General features: G+C 41.5%; 1 protein-coding gene across 1 annotated transcript in view; it reads right to left on the bottom strand.

Annotated features, from left to right (window-relative positions):
- Nucleotides 1–15,947, bottom strand: part of iqck (IQ motif containing K) — a 22,023-nt gene extending 6,076 nt beyond the window's left edge. The window contains exons 1-9 of the mRNA XM_056400883.1: nucleotides 15,763–15,947; nucleotides 15,542–15,669; nucleotides 15,316–15,466; nucleotides 14,478–14,575; nucleotides 13,607–13,659; nucleotides 13,389–13,466; nucleotides 13,008–13,092; nucleotides 6,812–6,923; nucleotides 2,091–2,222 (exon numbers count right to left, since the gene is read on the bottom strand). Of these exons, the coding sequence (XP_056256858.1) occupies nucleotides 2,091–2,222; nucleotides 6,812–6,923; nucleotides 13,008–13,092; nucleotides 13,389–13,466; nucleotides 13,607–13,659; nucleotides 14,478–14,575; nucleotides 15,316–15,466; nucleotides 15,542–15,669; nucleotides 15,763–15,814 (889 nt within the window). The 5' untranslated portion in view covers nucleotides 15,815–15,947. The remainder of the gene's footprint in view (nucleotides 1–2,090; nucleotides 2,223–6,811; nucleotides 6,924–13,007; nucleotides 13,093–13,388; nucleotides 13,467–13,606; nucleotides 13,660–14,477; nucleotides 14,576–15,315; nucleotides 15,467–15,541; nucleotides 15,670–15,762) is intronic.

The raw sequence follows: 15,947 nt of genomic DNA, 5'->3' as shown, positions 1-15,947 counted from the left end.
CCGATTTTGTTAACTTCAGACAGAGCAGGGCTTTCTGGTATTTATGCTAAGCTAAGCTAACCAGCTGCTCACAGTAACCTCTCTTTTAGCGTACCGATATTTGAGTATCTTCTCATCTAACTCTCAGTAACAAAGTAAGTAAGCGTATTTCCCTAAATGTTTCCTCAAAGGATGCAGTTTGGGAGTTTATTAAGAGTAAGAGAGCAATTAGCAATTGTAGCAATTCTACTGGGCCATGTTCAGATCAAGTCAGCAGCTCATATACTTAAGACTTGTTGTGAACTGCCTTTAATATAGACCAATAAGATCCTATGTGTTTTAGGGGTTTGAACATTCAGCACAATGTTTAGTATAATTTATAATCAGTGTACTCAAAGCCCCCACAGACCTGAAATGCTTCAGTTTCACTCAGGATCTCTATGTGTAAACACAGTTGTATTCTACACTTTCACCTTCAGCCGGGTGCCGAATAGCAGCACAGAACCAGTTGTTATCTGGCTTTGCCCTGACAGCCTGGTGCCCACTCTTTCCTGCTGCTGTGTGATCCAGTTTCAGTCTGGCCCATTGCTGCCAGACTCTGTGGAGCTGGCAGCACTATCAGATGTCCCCAGAATGAAATGGTCTATTTTATCACCTCACCCAGTGGCAGCTGTCTCCCAGGCATCCACATACCTGCAAAGGGTGATACATGACCCTCCTCATGCCTCACTGTGAGGTGGTGTGCATCAGTGACTGGGATGGTCGGGAAAGCCATCCATCACAAGGCCGCCGCCTCACTGTTGTGCAGTCACTGGAGAGGAAACCAGAAGTATCCTCTCAGGTACGCTGGGTTCAAGGATTGATGGAAATATGCCAGGAGTGCACTTTATTCCCTCAGTTTAATTGACACACAGTCAGGAAAAGACAATTACAACCTGCACAGCCTTTTAAGTTCGCATGAAGGAGAGCGAAGAACTGCAGAGTCAGTTGAGCAACGTGCAGTCTTTTTATCCAGGATATTTTTGCAAATCGAATTTCATGAAACCTTCAACGGCTGATCCGTGACATTTAAAATGTTTCATCTCTGCATCCAGCTGAAGGTGCCAGACTGAGCAAGGGTGATTTATGCCACAAATTATCACACAACTTTCATATCTTACCAAAAGTCCATATGGTGGAAATGTTCATTTAATGGTTACAGGTAAACAAAATTGCTAACTATGTGTTTTTCTTTTTCATCTGTGACATTTAGCAGGTTTTCCAAGATATATACAGTATGCACTAATAAAATAGGACATAATGTTCAAATTGCATTACTGAAGATGAGCTATATAACAGGGTTATTATCACTTTTATTATCACATCACATCATTTCTTTTTGTTATTGTTATTTTGTGTAGTTGTCACCAACGTGTGAACACTTTTTTCCTTCTCTGTTTCCCTGACAGAGTAATTTCATTTTCTGATAAACAGGAGAGAAAGTGCTGCCCCGTACCGTCAGTCACCTTTCACTTTGGCCTCAGTTCCTGACTTGAATGGAAAAGCTATGACCTCTTTTGTGGAGAGATATGTACTGCTAAAGAAAAAGGAAATGACAAGTCGAGGAAATATGACTCATCTTTCAGTGAGCTGAGGTGCAGAGGAAAACATTAAGTCTGTTACAAGAGGTTTCACTCCTGACAGTAAAATATATGAACCGTACTATATGGTGTTTATTGGTTGGGTGAGACTCGTGAAAGGAAGTGATCCATCATAAAGGCAGTGAAAGCAATCAACTAATTACACGCAGATCTCAGACAATAAATCCCTGCCTGATCATACCCAGCTGATTACAGGCGTTTTTAATAGCTTGTTTGACTGATCAAATTGGTCAGTTTGACATCAACCTAACAGAGTTTAATAGCCCTTAAAACCAGAAAAACCTTGTACACAGAGCTACTGATTTCAGTTAACAGTACCACCAGTCTAGCTCGGTTTGTGAGGTCCTGGTAATGACGGCGACGCTGCAGTCAGGGATTTGTCACCAGGCTTGGCTTCAGCCAGGATATTATTCAGTAGTGGTGCGCAGGCCATTTCCTACATGCCGCACAGGCTGGAGGTCAGCCACTCACCAGCCTCAGGGGTCGTCTGGGTGGTAGGGGTGTGGACCACGGTGCTCTGGGGGGTGGGGGAAACCACTTGGATGGACACATCAGAGTTACCAGGCTGGGGGCTTTCTGGAATATCTGTCATAGCTGAGCCCACTGGAGAAAAACAAGAACTGCATCCTTAATATGAATATAATAATATATGAATAATATATGAACATTTAAGAATATTCTTAAATGTTCTATCATAACATACCCATGAGAATTTTTCTGTCCTCGACTTTGTTTTGCACAACCTTCTGTTTCTGGTATGGATGTTGTAATGAGATATAGCAACAAATCATTTTAGTTAATTCCAATTATGATTGATAGGAAACAATATTTTAATGAGGCCTGGGCTGGGCCAGTAAAAGGCAATGACTTTGACTTTATGGACATGAAGCTATGATGAATAAACTGCTATATTTGGTCATTTATACCACGACAAGAACCACCAACAGATTATAAATAACAGTAGTGAAATTTGATTTGCTATATTTATTATTTCAAATATCAATAATGTGCTCTTCATAAACATGGAGTTGTAGATATTTCAAATGCAAATTGTGCCAGACGAGTTAATAATTAAATGTAACTGACACATTTATGTAAGTGTTTTATTTCTTGACATACTATTGGCAGTAACATGACTTTATGATGAAAGTACTCTGACTCATTATTTTCATTACCACCATAAGGAAAACTGTTCTGTTCTAGCTAACTACTCTGTTTGGACAGAGTTTGCACTGATGGTAAACATCCAAAATGTCAGGCTACAGTCAAGGACAGTCGCACGGTGATTCATGAGCTGCTGAGATCTGCACCTGTCCAATGAGCCATGACCTTTTGACCTCGAAGTATCATCGTGCGTCTGCTTTCTTACTTTGCTCTTAGCCTTATTGTTCTTCTCTCCATCTCGAACTAATTCCGATTTCAGACTGTGAAACGTGAAATGGCAGAAGAGGTATCACATGCTATCTCTTTGGGTCAAATGAGACAAGTGCAGCTGTTGCTGGATCAACTTAAAGAGCCTGTATACAGCAAAAAGGGGCCGCCCCTAAAGTCACCCTCTCTCTACCTCTGCCTCAGTTCCAAACATGGGTCATTTGTCTGTCAGTGCTGGAGGGCAGTGCTTGCTTCATTACATCCAAAACAACAAGAGGCAAAACCAGCAAACAAACTGCAACTTCAGCACCAATCCCTCCCCCTCCCTCCCCGCCTCTGTCTCACACATTTCTGGTTCTCTCCCATCCTCATCCATTTCAGATTCTGTTGAAGAGGTCAGAAAATGGCTTCTATTCAGGACACAGTCTGGGTAGACTGTCTTGTACACTCACACACTCTCTTACAAACAAATAAACAAACAAACAAACACACACACACACACACACACACACACACACACACACACACACATCCCCAGGCTCCATGCTAGAATGTCAGGTCAGCAGTAGTGGTGCAGTATCGGTAGCATCAGATAGCAGCAGCAGCACTGTGTGACTGTGGCACCCCAGTGGAAGAATGTTCGTCGGCCTGCCACGGCTGCAGTGAACGCCTTTGTTGTGTGGAATGTGTCAGTGTGGAAACAAACCCGCGTGTATGATGGTGTCATTCTTTGTTTGCGAGCACCAAAAACAGAGTTGCTACCATGACAAGCTTGGATGTGCATGCTGGAGTGTGGGTGTGCGTGTTTGTCATCGGCTGTATGCACATTAATATACAGCCTATCCTCTGGTTGTAGCATGTCCATCCACATTGCCTTGGTATCATGGTAGTAAAATGCAGTGTTGTTTTGTTGTAACACTACAGTCCTATCATATCAGCTAAAATACACTTTGCATTAAAGCCAATGTCATCATAACTACACCTACAGGACTACTTATTATTGTTTAATAAAGCAGTCATCTGATTGCCCCAATGTGGCAGGGCAAATGATATAAGTTTTTTTTTTTTTTTTTTTTTTTTAACAGAAAGTAGTAAAACATGCTTTAAGCTAAGATATCTGAAATGACAGGTTTTGGGGTTATTATGCAGTTCTGTCTCAGCGATTGTCATTAGTATTGTTGAATCTTATTGTGTGTGTGGAAGTCAATTGTGTCATTTTCACAGAGGTAGTCTATTGTAAATACATTTATGTGGACCCCTGGAAGAGCAGCTACTGTAGTTGTTGGTTGGGAATAACGTCATACGGCCCGCTGGCCCGTCCAGGGGCCCATTAGAAGGTTCTGAACGTGTTCTGAAGGAGTAAATGCTTAAACGTTTGTCAACATAGAAAGGCTGTACCTTGTTTGATCGTTATAATCTATAGAATTCAAATATTCAGTTCATTTTGCTCTAACCACAAGCACATAAATATGATGTATCAATATCTACCAGCATTCTGTACCAGGGAGCGTGGTGACTGCCTACCATTTCCACGTGTAGAACTCTGATTCTCTCTCCACTCCTCCATTGTATTTATTCCTTTAGTCCTTAAGGGTCCACAGATCACAAAAATCAAGTATTCTAGGTTATGAATATCATCACGAGAAGTCCAAAGCAGATGACCGAGCGATTTGTATCACTTCTCGTCTCTCCCTCTCTCTCCATCCGGGTTCATCTGTGGCTGTGTTAGCGGGTCTGCTATTATTTATTAGCTTTCTGGCTTCAAAATGGAGGCCTTCCTGTAAATTTCCAATCAGATTTCAATTCAGGGGGGTAGGGGCAGAGCCCTTGAATCTATTCAATATTAATTATTATCTATTAATCTATTACAGCGCATAACAGCGCATAACCAATAGCTTGTAGATAGACGTCTCCACTGACCGATCAGAGCAAACTAAGGGGGTGGACACTTCAGAGGCAAGACCAATAGGATGTGGGAGGTGTGAGAGCAGCTGACAGCCTGCAGCCTGAGACAAGGATCAGCTCTGTTTTAAATGGCATCAAAATGCTTCAGTATGTTTTCTATTATTTTATATTAAAGAGTTAAAGCACATTTCTCCCAGTTTTCCTTTTAGAGAGGTTTATCGGTGCCAGTGAAAAAATGAACTATAAAGGCCTACTAAACTAAATTAATAGGCCTACAGGCATTGGAACTTCACAGAGCAGTTTTTGACAAGATGTAGAAGTATTGTGGAGCTTTTTCATTGTTCTTGTATAAAGTATATCCTGTTGGTAAATATGTAATATGACTCTTTTAGAGGCGAGGACTGAAAAATACTAATAAATACCATTTATGAGCTGATGTGGTTTTGGTTGTGCTGTAGTCACATGCAAAACAAGCACATTTTCAGAAACTAGAAAATGTTACCTTTAAAATAAAGTCTAATAAATGAGGTCTCATGGCCTTACAATTCTTCTGGTATAAGTTTATTACATTTACATATGTTAGGTATCAAGACAGAGTCTACAACCATGCTAGTGTCTCTGTGAGATTGTTGCTACTTGGGCATAGGTACAGTAGTGTGTTGAGCTGAATGCTAATGCTAGCATTGCAAAATGCATACAATTGAAGCTGACGTGAATGTCGGTTTTTTAGCTAGTTTTGCGGGTATTTTGTCAAAATCAAAGTATTGGACAAATAAAAATGTTGACCTGATGATGGTGCTAAAGGAAAAGTGGGTACATCACCCAACAGATGACAATAAATCCTGGTGCTGAGATTTCACAGAAAGACAACCAATAGATTCATCCTCTGAAGACCAAAACATTCCGTACAAAATTTAATTCAAGAGTTGTTGAGATGTTTCAGTCTGGACCAAAAGCGGAAGGCCAACAGACTAAAGATAGATGGACTGACATTGCCATCCCCTGAGCTATAATCAATCTGTAATCATATTTGAGTGTGTTTTCTGTGGTCTATATTAAAATCAAAATTTAGCTGTGTGTGTTTTCATTTGCTATGGGGTACTTGGGTATCACTAGAACATTGTACCACTGTGTGTGTGTGTGTGTGTGTGTGTGTGTGTGTGTTCAAGGACAAATTTCTGTCTCTCTCTTTGAGCTTTAATGCAGGTCAGTCACAGTGGACATGGATCTGCATTCTCAGCTGTCCTTCCACTCTGTCCTTCATGTGAGCACAGAGTACACCCACAACACACACTCACTCTTCTGTCTTCTTCTCCCATACTCTTCGCTCTGAAGCTCGTCTCTTTCTTCACATGTATCCCCAGCCCTGATCCTCTGCTCTATCTCTGTCACACAAACACACCCTGAGCCCTGCAGATATTTTCTTTCTCTCCTTCACTTGCAATCTTCTCTCTCTTCCTCATAGTCTCTCTCCTTGGCTCTTTCTCTATCTCTGTCACTGGCCTCATTCTCTCTCTGTCAGTGCTCCCAGAATCCTCATCTCTCTGCTTTAACTTCAAAGCCATGCTGAGATGAATACTGTATCAGTTTCTATGCATGTGTGTGTGTCTGAGACTGTACTGTGCACGAGCTGATATAAGTGTGTATTTGTGGAAATGTGTGTAGTACTGTGTAGGTTGATATTATGCATTCTAGTCTGTGACAAAAAAGTGTGTTGGCATCCTGCCTGCTTATCAGCAGCTGTCATTGGCCACCAGGGGAAAATTCAAGATCAATGCTATTGTGTTGCAAGCCTGAGGCCTGGTATTTAGTGCTACCATGTGAGTGTGAGTGTGTGTGTGTGTGTGTGTGTGTGTGTGTGTGTGCGTGTGTGTGTGTGTGTGTGTGTGTGTGTGTGCGCGCGCACGCGCTCTCACCTCGGCTCTCTTGTTGGGCCCAGAACTGTTCGACTGTTTTGGCAATGTTGTGGTTCTCTCTCAGTTTTTTTTGCCACTGACGTAGTTCCTGCACATCTGGGCGAGCTCTGATCTATAACACACACACAAACACACATGAACGTGCACACACACACACGCACAGTACACGTGCAAAGTCAGCACATGGATGAAATCGGATAAGCGAACATCATCAATAACTTAATTAAGTTTCAAACTGACCAGTACTTGTACACCACCAGTATTGTCTAAATGAGGTGAAACAACTTCATCAACATGCCATTAGATGTCGCATCATCGTTGTTGTGTTCAAACACTACAGGTGAGCAGGCTATTGCTGTCAGGGCCCCTCAGCTTTGGACCTCTTCGCCTGAGGATCTGAGGTTTGCAGAATGTGTCGTAGGTGGGTAAATTGGTGAAATTCAGATCTGCGTATTATAATTGTCAATAAGTTGTCTCGTTCTTTTCCCTGTTCAGTCTGTATTTGGCTCTTTTGTTATCAGAGGAACTCCCTGTAGTTGTTGTGTGTGTTTGTGTGTGGGCTTCTGGCTTTCCTGAAAGATTGCTAGACAAACTTGCTGTTTTAGATTAATAAAAAATATCCCTGAAGAGCTCACTTTCCTTTCCCTTCATTATCTCCCCGCCTACCACTAACTAGGCCTCCTTTTCCTTACTTTTCCCTTTCTTCCTCTTTTCCCTCCTTTCCTCTCTTCTCCTTCACTACCCAGGTGTGCCTCTCCTCATATACTGTCTCTTATACAAACACCTCATTCTCTTGTTCTCCAGCACATCAATGCTTCATCCCACTCCATCCCCCTCTCTCCTCAGTACTCTCTCCCACCTCTCCTCCTTGTTTTCCTCCTGCTCCTCCCTCTCCAACACTCTCCCATGAGTGCCTGCTTGTGCGGGGACAATAGTGTTGCTATTAGCAGTGGATATGAAAGTGGGTCTGTTATATATGCCTGGTAGTGGGCTGAGGAATGGTGAGATCCAATAGTTAATTCACCGGGTGTCACAGCGCTGCAACAGCCCCTTTGCTGATGGGAGCAAACCATAGAAATGGAAATGAGGGGTGAGGGTCAGCATTGGTGGGGGAGCTAGAGTCTGTCGTGTTTACTCACCATCGTTTGTGCGTGTCTGTGTGGCCATTTTGTACTCTGTGTCACTTTCGTTGGTGTGCTGCAAAAACCTCAAACCTCCAGTTTTAATTCTGTTGCTGTCAGCGTTGCTTAAATGACAGAAATATTTGACAGCTGTACCCATTGGACCCCTCTGACAATGCTTTATAATATGTCACACTCATAAAGACAAAAACAGTTTTTCTCAGTTCTTCAAAAGCTGGCTTTGTGAATATACAAGCTTTCTACAGGACACTGACAGTTTGTGTGTGACAGCAGGAGACAAAGAGCTGAGCTGAGTGTGTGTGTGTGTGAGCATTTTGAAGCCTGTCTGTGTGCATCAGCACAACTGATTAGCAGGGGTGAGGTATTGTTTTGACTGTGCATGAAGCGGGTCTAAGACTCTATGTGTATTTACGCTGTGTGTGAGAGTGAATACATTTGAACCTAATTTATAACACTAATTTATATTTTTCTTAATTCTTCCTAATGCAAATCACTAATTACCCTTTGATAACACAATAGCTTGTTGCTATAATCATATATGTCAATGCACATGTGATAGAGTCGTGTTTCAGTGTACACGTGAGTCAGTCCTCTGCTGCTGTGTCTATGCATGAAGGTTGGGATTAGAGTGATTAGGAAAAATTAGCAAGACATTGCAAGGGTGCATATATTCACACGCATTATTTGACATGCAAAAGCACAACCACGAGCAAACGCACACGTGCTGAAAAACCACACAGCAGCACAAAACATTTAAGAGAGGGGCTCCATCCTGCTCTATCTCTCAAAGCCCACACCATCAGCACCGCAAGCAGAACCCCCTACACTCAACAACCACACGGAAACACAAACTGTGCACAGTATGCCCTCCTCACCCTCTCTCACACACATCCCACTGCACAGCCTTTCAAGCCGCCTTCCTTTTTGTGCAAAGCTGGCTGTGAGACTGAGCTCCTCTCCCAGTCTCACACTCTGCAGCAGCACAATGGCTTCTGTTCGGAGGGACTGGCTGCTGTTGCATCACCAACCATACTGACAGGCTGCATAAAGACACAGCCACCATAGTCTACTCCAGCTACCCTCCACATCCATCCACCCAACCATCCATCATCTTTTTGTTGACCGATGCTTCATCAAGGCTTAACTGGCCAAGCATCCTGTGATCTGATTTGTGCCTCTGTAGACTCAGACACAGTAAGTGGTTGTACTGTGACCATACTGTCCTTTGTAAGAACACTTAAAGGTAAATAAGATAGAAAATAGTCTTTATATTTCAGATGGAGGTGGATATAACAGGGCTACCTGTGTAGGCCCCTCATGCTATGACCAATCCATATTTCTGCCCCTACATTCTCTCTGCAGCAGGAGGGAGGACGAAGCAGAGCCACCGGCTACTGGATGTCCTGAGTGCCTGTGACATATTTTCTGCATGAGTATCACTGCTCGTGACCCATCACTGACTTAACACTGGACCTGAATCCAAACCATTCGTCTATCTCTGCGCTCGAATCATTCAGCTGGAAACAAGGACCTACTTCTACTGTTGAGCTGACTATACAGCTCAGAGTGTGTGTGTGTGTGTGTGTGCGCGTGTGTGTGTGTGTGCGCGTGTGTGTGTGTCTGTGATTCTTTCAACCAGCTTTATTAGTTTATGTCAAGTGGAATACCACTCAGTACTCTCAGTGCCCCACTTCTTAACAATAAACAGGCTGGCGAGTCCAAGAGTACTTTTCCCAGACATGTTGGGACTGTAACAGGACCGACATTTCAGTCTAAATGACTTAACAAATGAAATTAAAAACAAAACAAAAACAAACTATCACTTATCATTTATTGCGCTTTATATACAGTAGTTACCTTTAGAAACAAAGGATCAATTTCAGGTGAGAAAATCTACATCAGTCCCTAAGTTTAACCCAGATCTAAGACAAACTGAATACTAGTCAGAATAAAATGTACAAGCAGATCACAGAAATGATCATAAAAATGAAAACTACTTAACCTTTAGAGCAAAGGTTTGTCATTTAGCCATTGCTAGGTATAGCTTTGTATTTACAGGATGAAGATGAGAGTGGTATCAACCTTCTCATTTAACTCTCTGCCAGAAAGTGAATTAGCATATTTCTGAAAATGTCACACTCTTCCTTTAAGTTTTCATGCTAGGTAAGGGTAGACTATAGCCAGGATGTGGCTAACCACAGTGTGTGCACGGTTAATAAATCTGCAAATGGAGACGTTGGAAATGATTAAGACGTCTGCTTCTCTATCTGACCACAACCCCCTAATATTGACAACCTAAGTGTAATCCTTATTTATTACACTGCTACCACATTACTCTAACTCAGCTGACTAAACCTGAGAGAGCCTGAGAAGTCTTAGTGATCAGTGGTGTGTGTCTGTGTGCATGTACGTACTGTATGTGTGCATTACACTAGCAGGCATGGATGAATGGATTAGAGTTGGGCTAAGGCACACAGTGTAAAGAAGATTATGTAATATGTTTAGGCCTAGCAGCTCTTTATAGTTCTACGTGAGTGAAACAACAGACAATCATATTGTCTGGGTCATAGACGTGAGTCAGTGTGTGTGTCTGTGTGTATTATCTCTGCTGCTGCTCATCTCCACTCCTCAAAATGTTTTGATGAAAGAGATTAATAATGGAACACTAAAACTCCAATCTATGAAAATATTCTCCTCTCTCCCTGCCTCCTGGCCCTCAGTCTGTCTGTCTTTCTAACACACACACACACACACTCTGCAGTCAGCGCTGCGTCAGGCAGGTTATATAACAGCAGAATGTGTAAGAGTGAGGGGGAAAATGAGGGTGTGTGGAGGGGGGTGAAGAGAACAGAGTATATTGATAAAGGAAGGTGTGCAATGTTGGATACATTTTTATATCAGCATAATTATCAAGGCATTATCTCAATAAAAACCACATAGAAAATTCATATTCATCATTGAGTCAAATGGCGTTTTTTCTAGGGTGTTTTTCTACAGCAGTAACCCATAATAATCCTATTATACTCACATAAAACCCTCGAAGATATTCTCAAGTACTTAAAAACATCACACTGGGGCAGATTATGGGGAAATATAGTTTGTTATTGTTCACATAGATGTGAGATCTAAGAACTGCAGTATAATGAATTGAGAGTTTGATCAGAATGCATTTATAATGGGAGAAAATAAATGACAATACTGAATCGTCACATGCTGTTTGCAAACATGCATGTACACATTCTCATGGCAATAGACACACGAGGAAACAAACAATGTATACACAAGTGAAGTTTTAAATCGCATCTGTGTTGCACAGCTGACTGTTTGTGCTGATGTCCTTGTCTCTGGTCTGCTGCCCACTGTGCTGTTAAACTGCTGTTTTTCTAGAGCCAAGGTAACAGCAGCCGTGACACTACAACGCCTGTCAGGACCTTGCTTCAGTGCCTACCCAAAATAACTCCTCCCTGTGTACCTTAAATAAGTCATGATCCTCAGTGTGTTTAAGAAGCCAAGCCTCAACTTAGGACCCTGATTGTGCTGCGTTCACAGCCTGTCTGTGTCTCCCAGAAGCTTCATCCTCCATCTCTCTCCCTATTCCTACCCGCTATAGATGTTGCCAATGCTGCATTTCATCTTGCTCCATTCCTAATCCAAAGCCACTCTACAACATCATCTTGCCTTTCCTCCCTTCTTGTCATCCATCCATCCATCCATCCAAAAATGTTCCATACACAGCCTGAGGTTTATCCTTCCAGATATATCCTCCCATTCTCTCTTTATTTACTTTCCATCTCTTCCTGGCTGTGTCTCTCTTCTTCTAAATCCCTTGGTGTGCCTGGCTGCAGTGCCATCAGTGGCCCTACTGAAGCTCACTCTCAGTTCAGAGCAAACACAGTGAGAAGTGATGGGCAGCTGGCTCGCTGCTGCCACCTCATGTGAGCACAGGTCAATTAGATTTTGTTTTGTTACAGAAAAAAGAAAGGAGGTGTTGCCCTCTGCTGGTGTACACATGCTCCAAATCTGGATACACGTGTACACACATTCAGTCCATCTTTTAATACACACACCCACAAATTCAATTGCATGCAAAAACATATTTTCATTCAAACAGAATGTAATTGTACGTGACAGCACAGCTGGCATCTTTCCCTCTCAATGGTTTGTTGAAAGACTGAAGCTGAATCCTCCCACAAGCAGGAAGGATAAGCAAAAAATAAGAGCTTCTGGTGAGACAAACAACAACATGACCCCTGCTTGCATCCTTACACGATAGAAGACTGAATTTATCTGTGTGTGGAGAAACTGTGGCTGTTTGCCTCTGGTAGTGTCTGTGTATGTCTATTTATATCACAGTACAGAACACTTCAGACCACAACGCCCACACAGGAGGGAATTAAAGCCTGGCATCACTGATGACATAATCAAGCTGCTGAATGAAACTGCAGTCCCCGTGGAAGAGGGGCTTTTCAGCGAGATGGAATTATACAACAAGATTGCACTGTGGGCCAATGCACACACAGGAGGACGCCTATTGTATCATAACTGACCCATACACACACACACACACACATGCACACACACACACACACACACACACACACACACACACACACACACACACACACACACACGCGCGCGCGCAGACAGACTCACTGTGGCGTGTGGGGTAATTGCAGGTTTCCTTCAAACTTTTGACCTCAAAAACCTCTTTTTTTTTTTTTAGAGTGTAACTTCTTAAAATCAATTTTAAAAGTTTGGGAGGTGGTAATTAGAGTGGACAGGACAGACTAGCCCAGGCAAGCATAGCTAAAGTAATATGTAAATATGTGAAGTGTAGTTTCAAAAACATTGTAATTGGCATCAAGGTTTAAATAACATTTGCATTCTCTTCCCAGATTTCTTTCAAGGGTATTTTCTTTACTTAACAACTCCTTTCACACCCCTGCAATCAAGTTTCTATTAACTCTGTCTGCATTCCTTGTTCCAGTACTTTTATAAAGTGTTAGACAGAAAGCCTGTAAACATGATTTTGCTTCCAGTCATGTCCAGTGTACCTTGTATCCCCTCCAGAAAGCCTGGATGAGCAGAGCAGCCTGATCTTCACTCAGCAATAGAAACATGGGGATGGGACGTCTGGGACTTCAGATAGAGAGAGAGAGAAAAAGAGAAAATGTGAGACAAGAAAGGCAGCATGGCAACATGCAAAATCACAGCATGTATCTGTGCATGTCATAGCTTAAAACTGGTCTTTGCATAATTAATTTCCATGAAATGAATTTTGTTTAACACTTTAGAAACTGGAGATTGGAGAGGAACCTGGTGACAAGACAAAATTTCAAATAAAGCATAGTTTCATTTCTTGACAAACAAATGATTTTGCAGGTAACCACTGTAGTATGTGTGTGAGACGGGTGACAGTTTGATGAGACACTCACTGCATGCTGAGCCAGTCCTTGACAAAGGGGATGTTATGGAAGTTCACTGCCACCTGTCCTTGCCTGCGGGGGTTGTGGCTGAGGAAGAGTGAGAGAGGATCAAAACACTCACAATTTTTCACACGCAACCCTTACAATATGACATTTGAGAGAGTTTATGGGATGAGGTGAGTACTGTGGAGTGAAAAGAGAGTTGTTGAGAGAGTCGAAGGCCTTACTTGTATAGCCACTCAGTTAGGAAGTCACATGGGTTAAATGTTGTCATTTTCCTCTGCAACACAAAGGAAAGTAATCAATGCTATGTAACATGCAGACGAAGAAGTATTCAGCACTACTTGTACAAATTTCATTAGTAAAAGTACAACTGTAAATAACAATGTAAAAATACTCCAGTACAAGTGAGTAAGTCCTGCATTCAAAATCTCACTTAAGTAAAAGCAAGGACAAATGTATAATTAAAACTCAACAGTCAGTGCAAGAGTTATATTATTGTACTATAATATTATATTATTGGATTATTATTACTGATGTGTATGTATAAGCATTTTACTGTCTATAGTTGGTTGAGGTGAAGCAAATTTAATCTAGTATATTACAACATATTTCATAAAATGATCATATATATATCTTAATCTGCAAAGTAACTAATAAATGCAGCTGTGAAAAGAATGTGGTGAAGAAAAGCAATGATTTGTGGTGGACAGAATAAAATATAAAGCAGGAGAAAATAGAAATAGTTCAGTTAAGTACAAATTCCTAAAAACTGTACTTAATCACAATACTTGGGTACCGGGTGCCAATGTAGACCAATAGATCTGCTGCCATTTAATTGTTAAATTCAGTGGAGTTGTTCAATTGAATGGCAGGTAATTTTTCACTGTTGTAGAATAGTACATCAAATTTGTACTTAAGCACTGTACTTAAGTAAACATACATAGACATCATAGAGCATATTTGACCATTTTTATCCTACAATCCCACCAAACACAGAAATTCCTTTGATTTCAGGTTTTAAATCAATCTGTTTTCATTTCAACAGTTGCCTGTCGTTTCATAATTAGTTGGATGTTGATCAGATGAAATTTAGACCTGGAAACAGCCATGTTTCTGAGCGTCTCTCAGCAAAGCCTCCAGTCCAGGCAACAACACTGGAAACAACTTCCTCTCCATAAGACGAGTGACAGGACCTAACACAAACACAGAAACACACCCACACAGACAGACATACAATATATGAATGAGGGTGCCACAATTATTTGTGTACAAATGCACTCTGCAAGGCAAGGCCATGTGGGCAACTGCCCAAGGGCCTCAGACCCTTTGGGGGCCCAAAAGCCTTAACCTAATTTTAACATCTTTACTGTTTTAGTTATTGTGTTTGTTTGTTGTAAAGTGCTTCATCAAATTGCTTTAATTCTCTCTGTGTGCCAAGTAATAAGAACAGAAAATCTTGGGGAAAGTTGTATTATATAAGTATTTATAGTATATATTTATAGTATTATAGTATTTATACTTATTACATAAGTACTGTAGAAGAAGGCTGCAACCAACAATTATTTTCATCATCAAAACATCTCACTGTTCTCACACACTCTCTTGATTGTTGGTTCAGTGTATAAAATGTTCCCATAACACCAATAAAACTTATTAATATAATTGTAAAATTAATATTCCATTAAATCATTTTGTCTGACTAACAGTTAAAGAAAACAAAAATGCTGAGTTCACTACAATAGAACTGCGAAACTGTAAACATTCACATTTGAGAAGCTGGTAACAGTGAACAAATAATTGATTTTCTGTTGATCTAATAATCATTTCACCCCTACGGTACTTTTCAGGGGGTCTGAGGAATTAATTAAAGTTCAATATAGTGGAGCTGAACACCAATTTTGCACTAGGCCCTCCTCAGATTCATGGGTCTTACATTCATGGATTTGTGGAGGCGATGTACTTTGAGCTGCTGATGGGCACTTCTGGCTTGGTGGAGGGGGTTTTGCTAACACAGAGTAGGCAGCAAGAGCAGGGTGGGAAAGAAGTGGGTCAAAGTCTCTCAGAGGATCATCATCCACAGACACCTAATGAAACAAGAGACTGTCGTAATTACTTTGAAAACATGCAGCAGACCGATGTGGCAGATTTGTGCAGCTAACCTTGGCTGTGGTGAGTCCATAGAAGACTGGGGAGTGTGTACTGGCGCTGTACTGGGAGAACTGGGTGCTCACTGAGCTGCTATCTGTCCACACAGCACTGGGAGGACTAGGCTGCTCAGCTTCATACTCTCCAAAAACACATTAAACGAAAGAAATTAGCTTGATTATTTTTCAATTCACAAAAGCTTAAGTTTAAACAGATAGAGCAATTATGATCTTACCTTCACACACTTGTTGCCAAAGTGATTTTTTGTCACTGATTATTTTCGCCATTGTTCTGCTCGTTTTCTCCAGAGGTCGTCAAGGACTCGTTGGTTGCCAAGGAAGTAGTTATGCATCCTTGGCAACTAATTTCCGGTGTAAAGTTAAAACAATTGGAGAAGACTATGAGTTGGACAGGGAAATA

Source organism: Seriola aureovittata, chromosome 17, assembly GCF_021018895.1.
Source record: "Seriola aureovittata isolate HTS-2021-v1 ecotype China chromosome 17, ASM2101889v1, whole genome shotgun sequence".
Taxonomy (NCBI): domain Eukaryota; kingdom Metazoa; phylum Chordata; class Actinopteri; order Carangiformes; family Carangidae; genus Seriola; species Seriola aureovittata.
The sequence above is the reverse complement of the archived record's forward strand: the minus strand, read 5'-3'. Positions and strand labels throughout refer to the sequence as shown.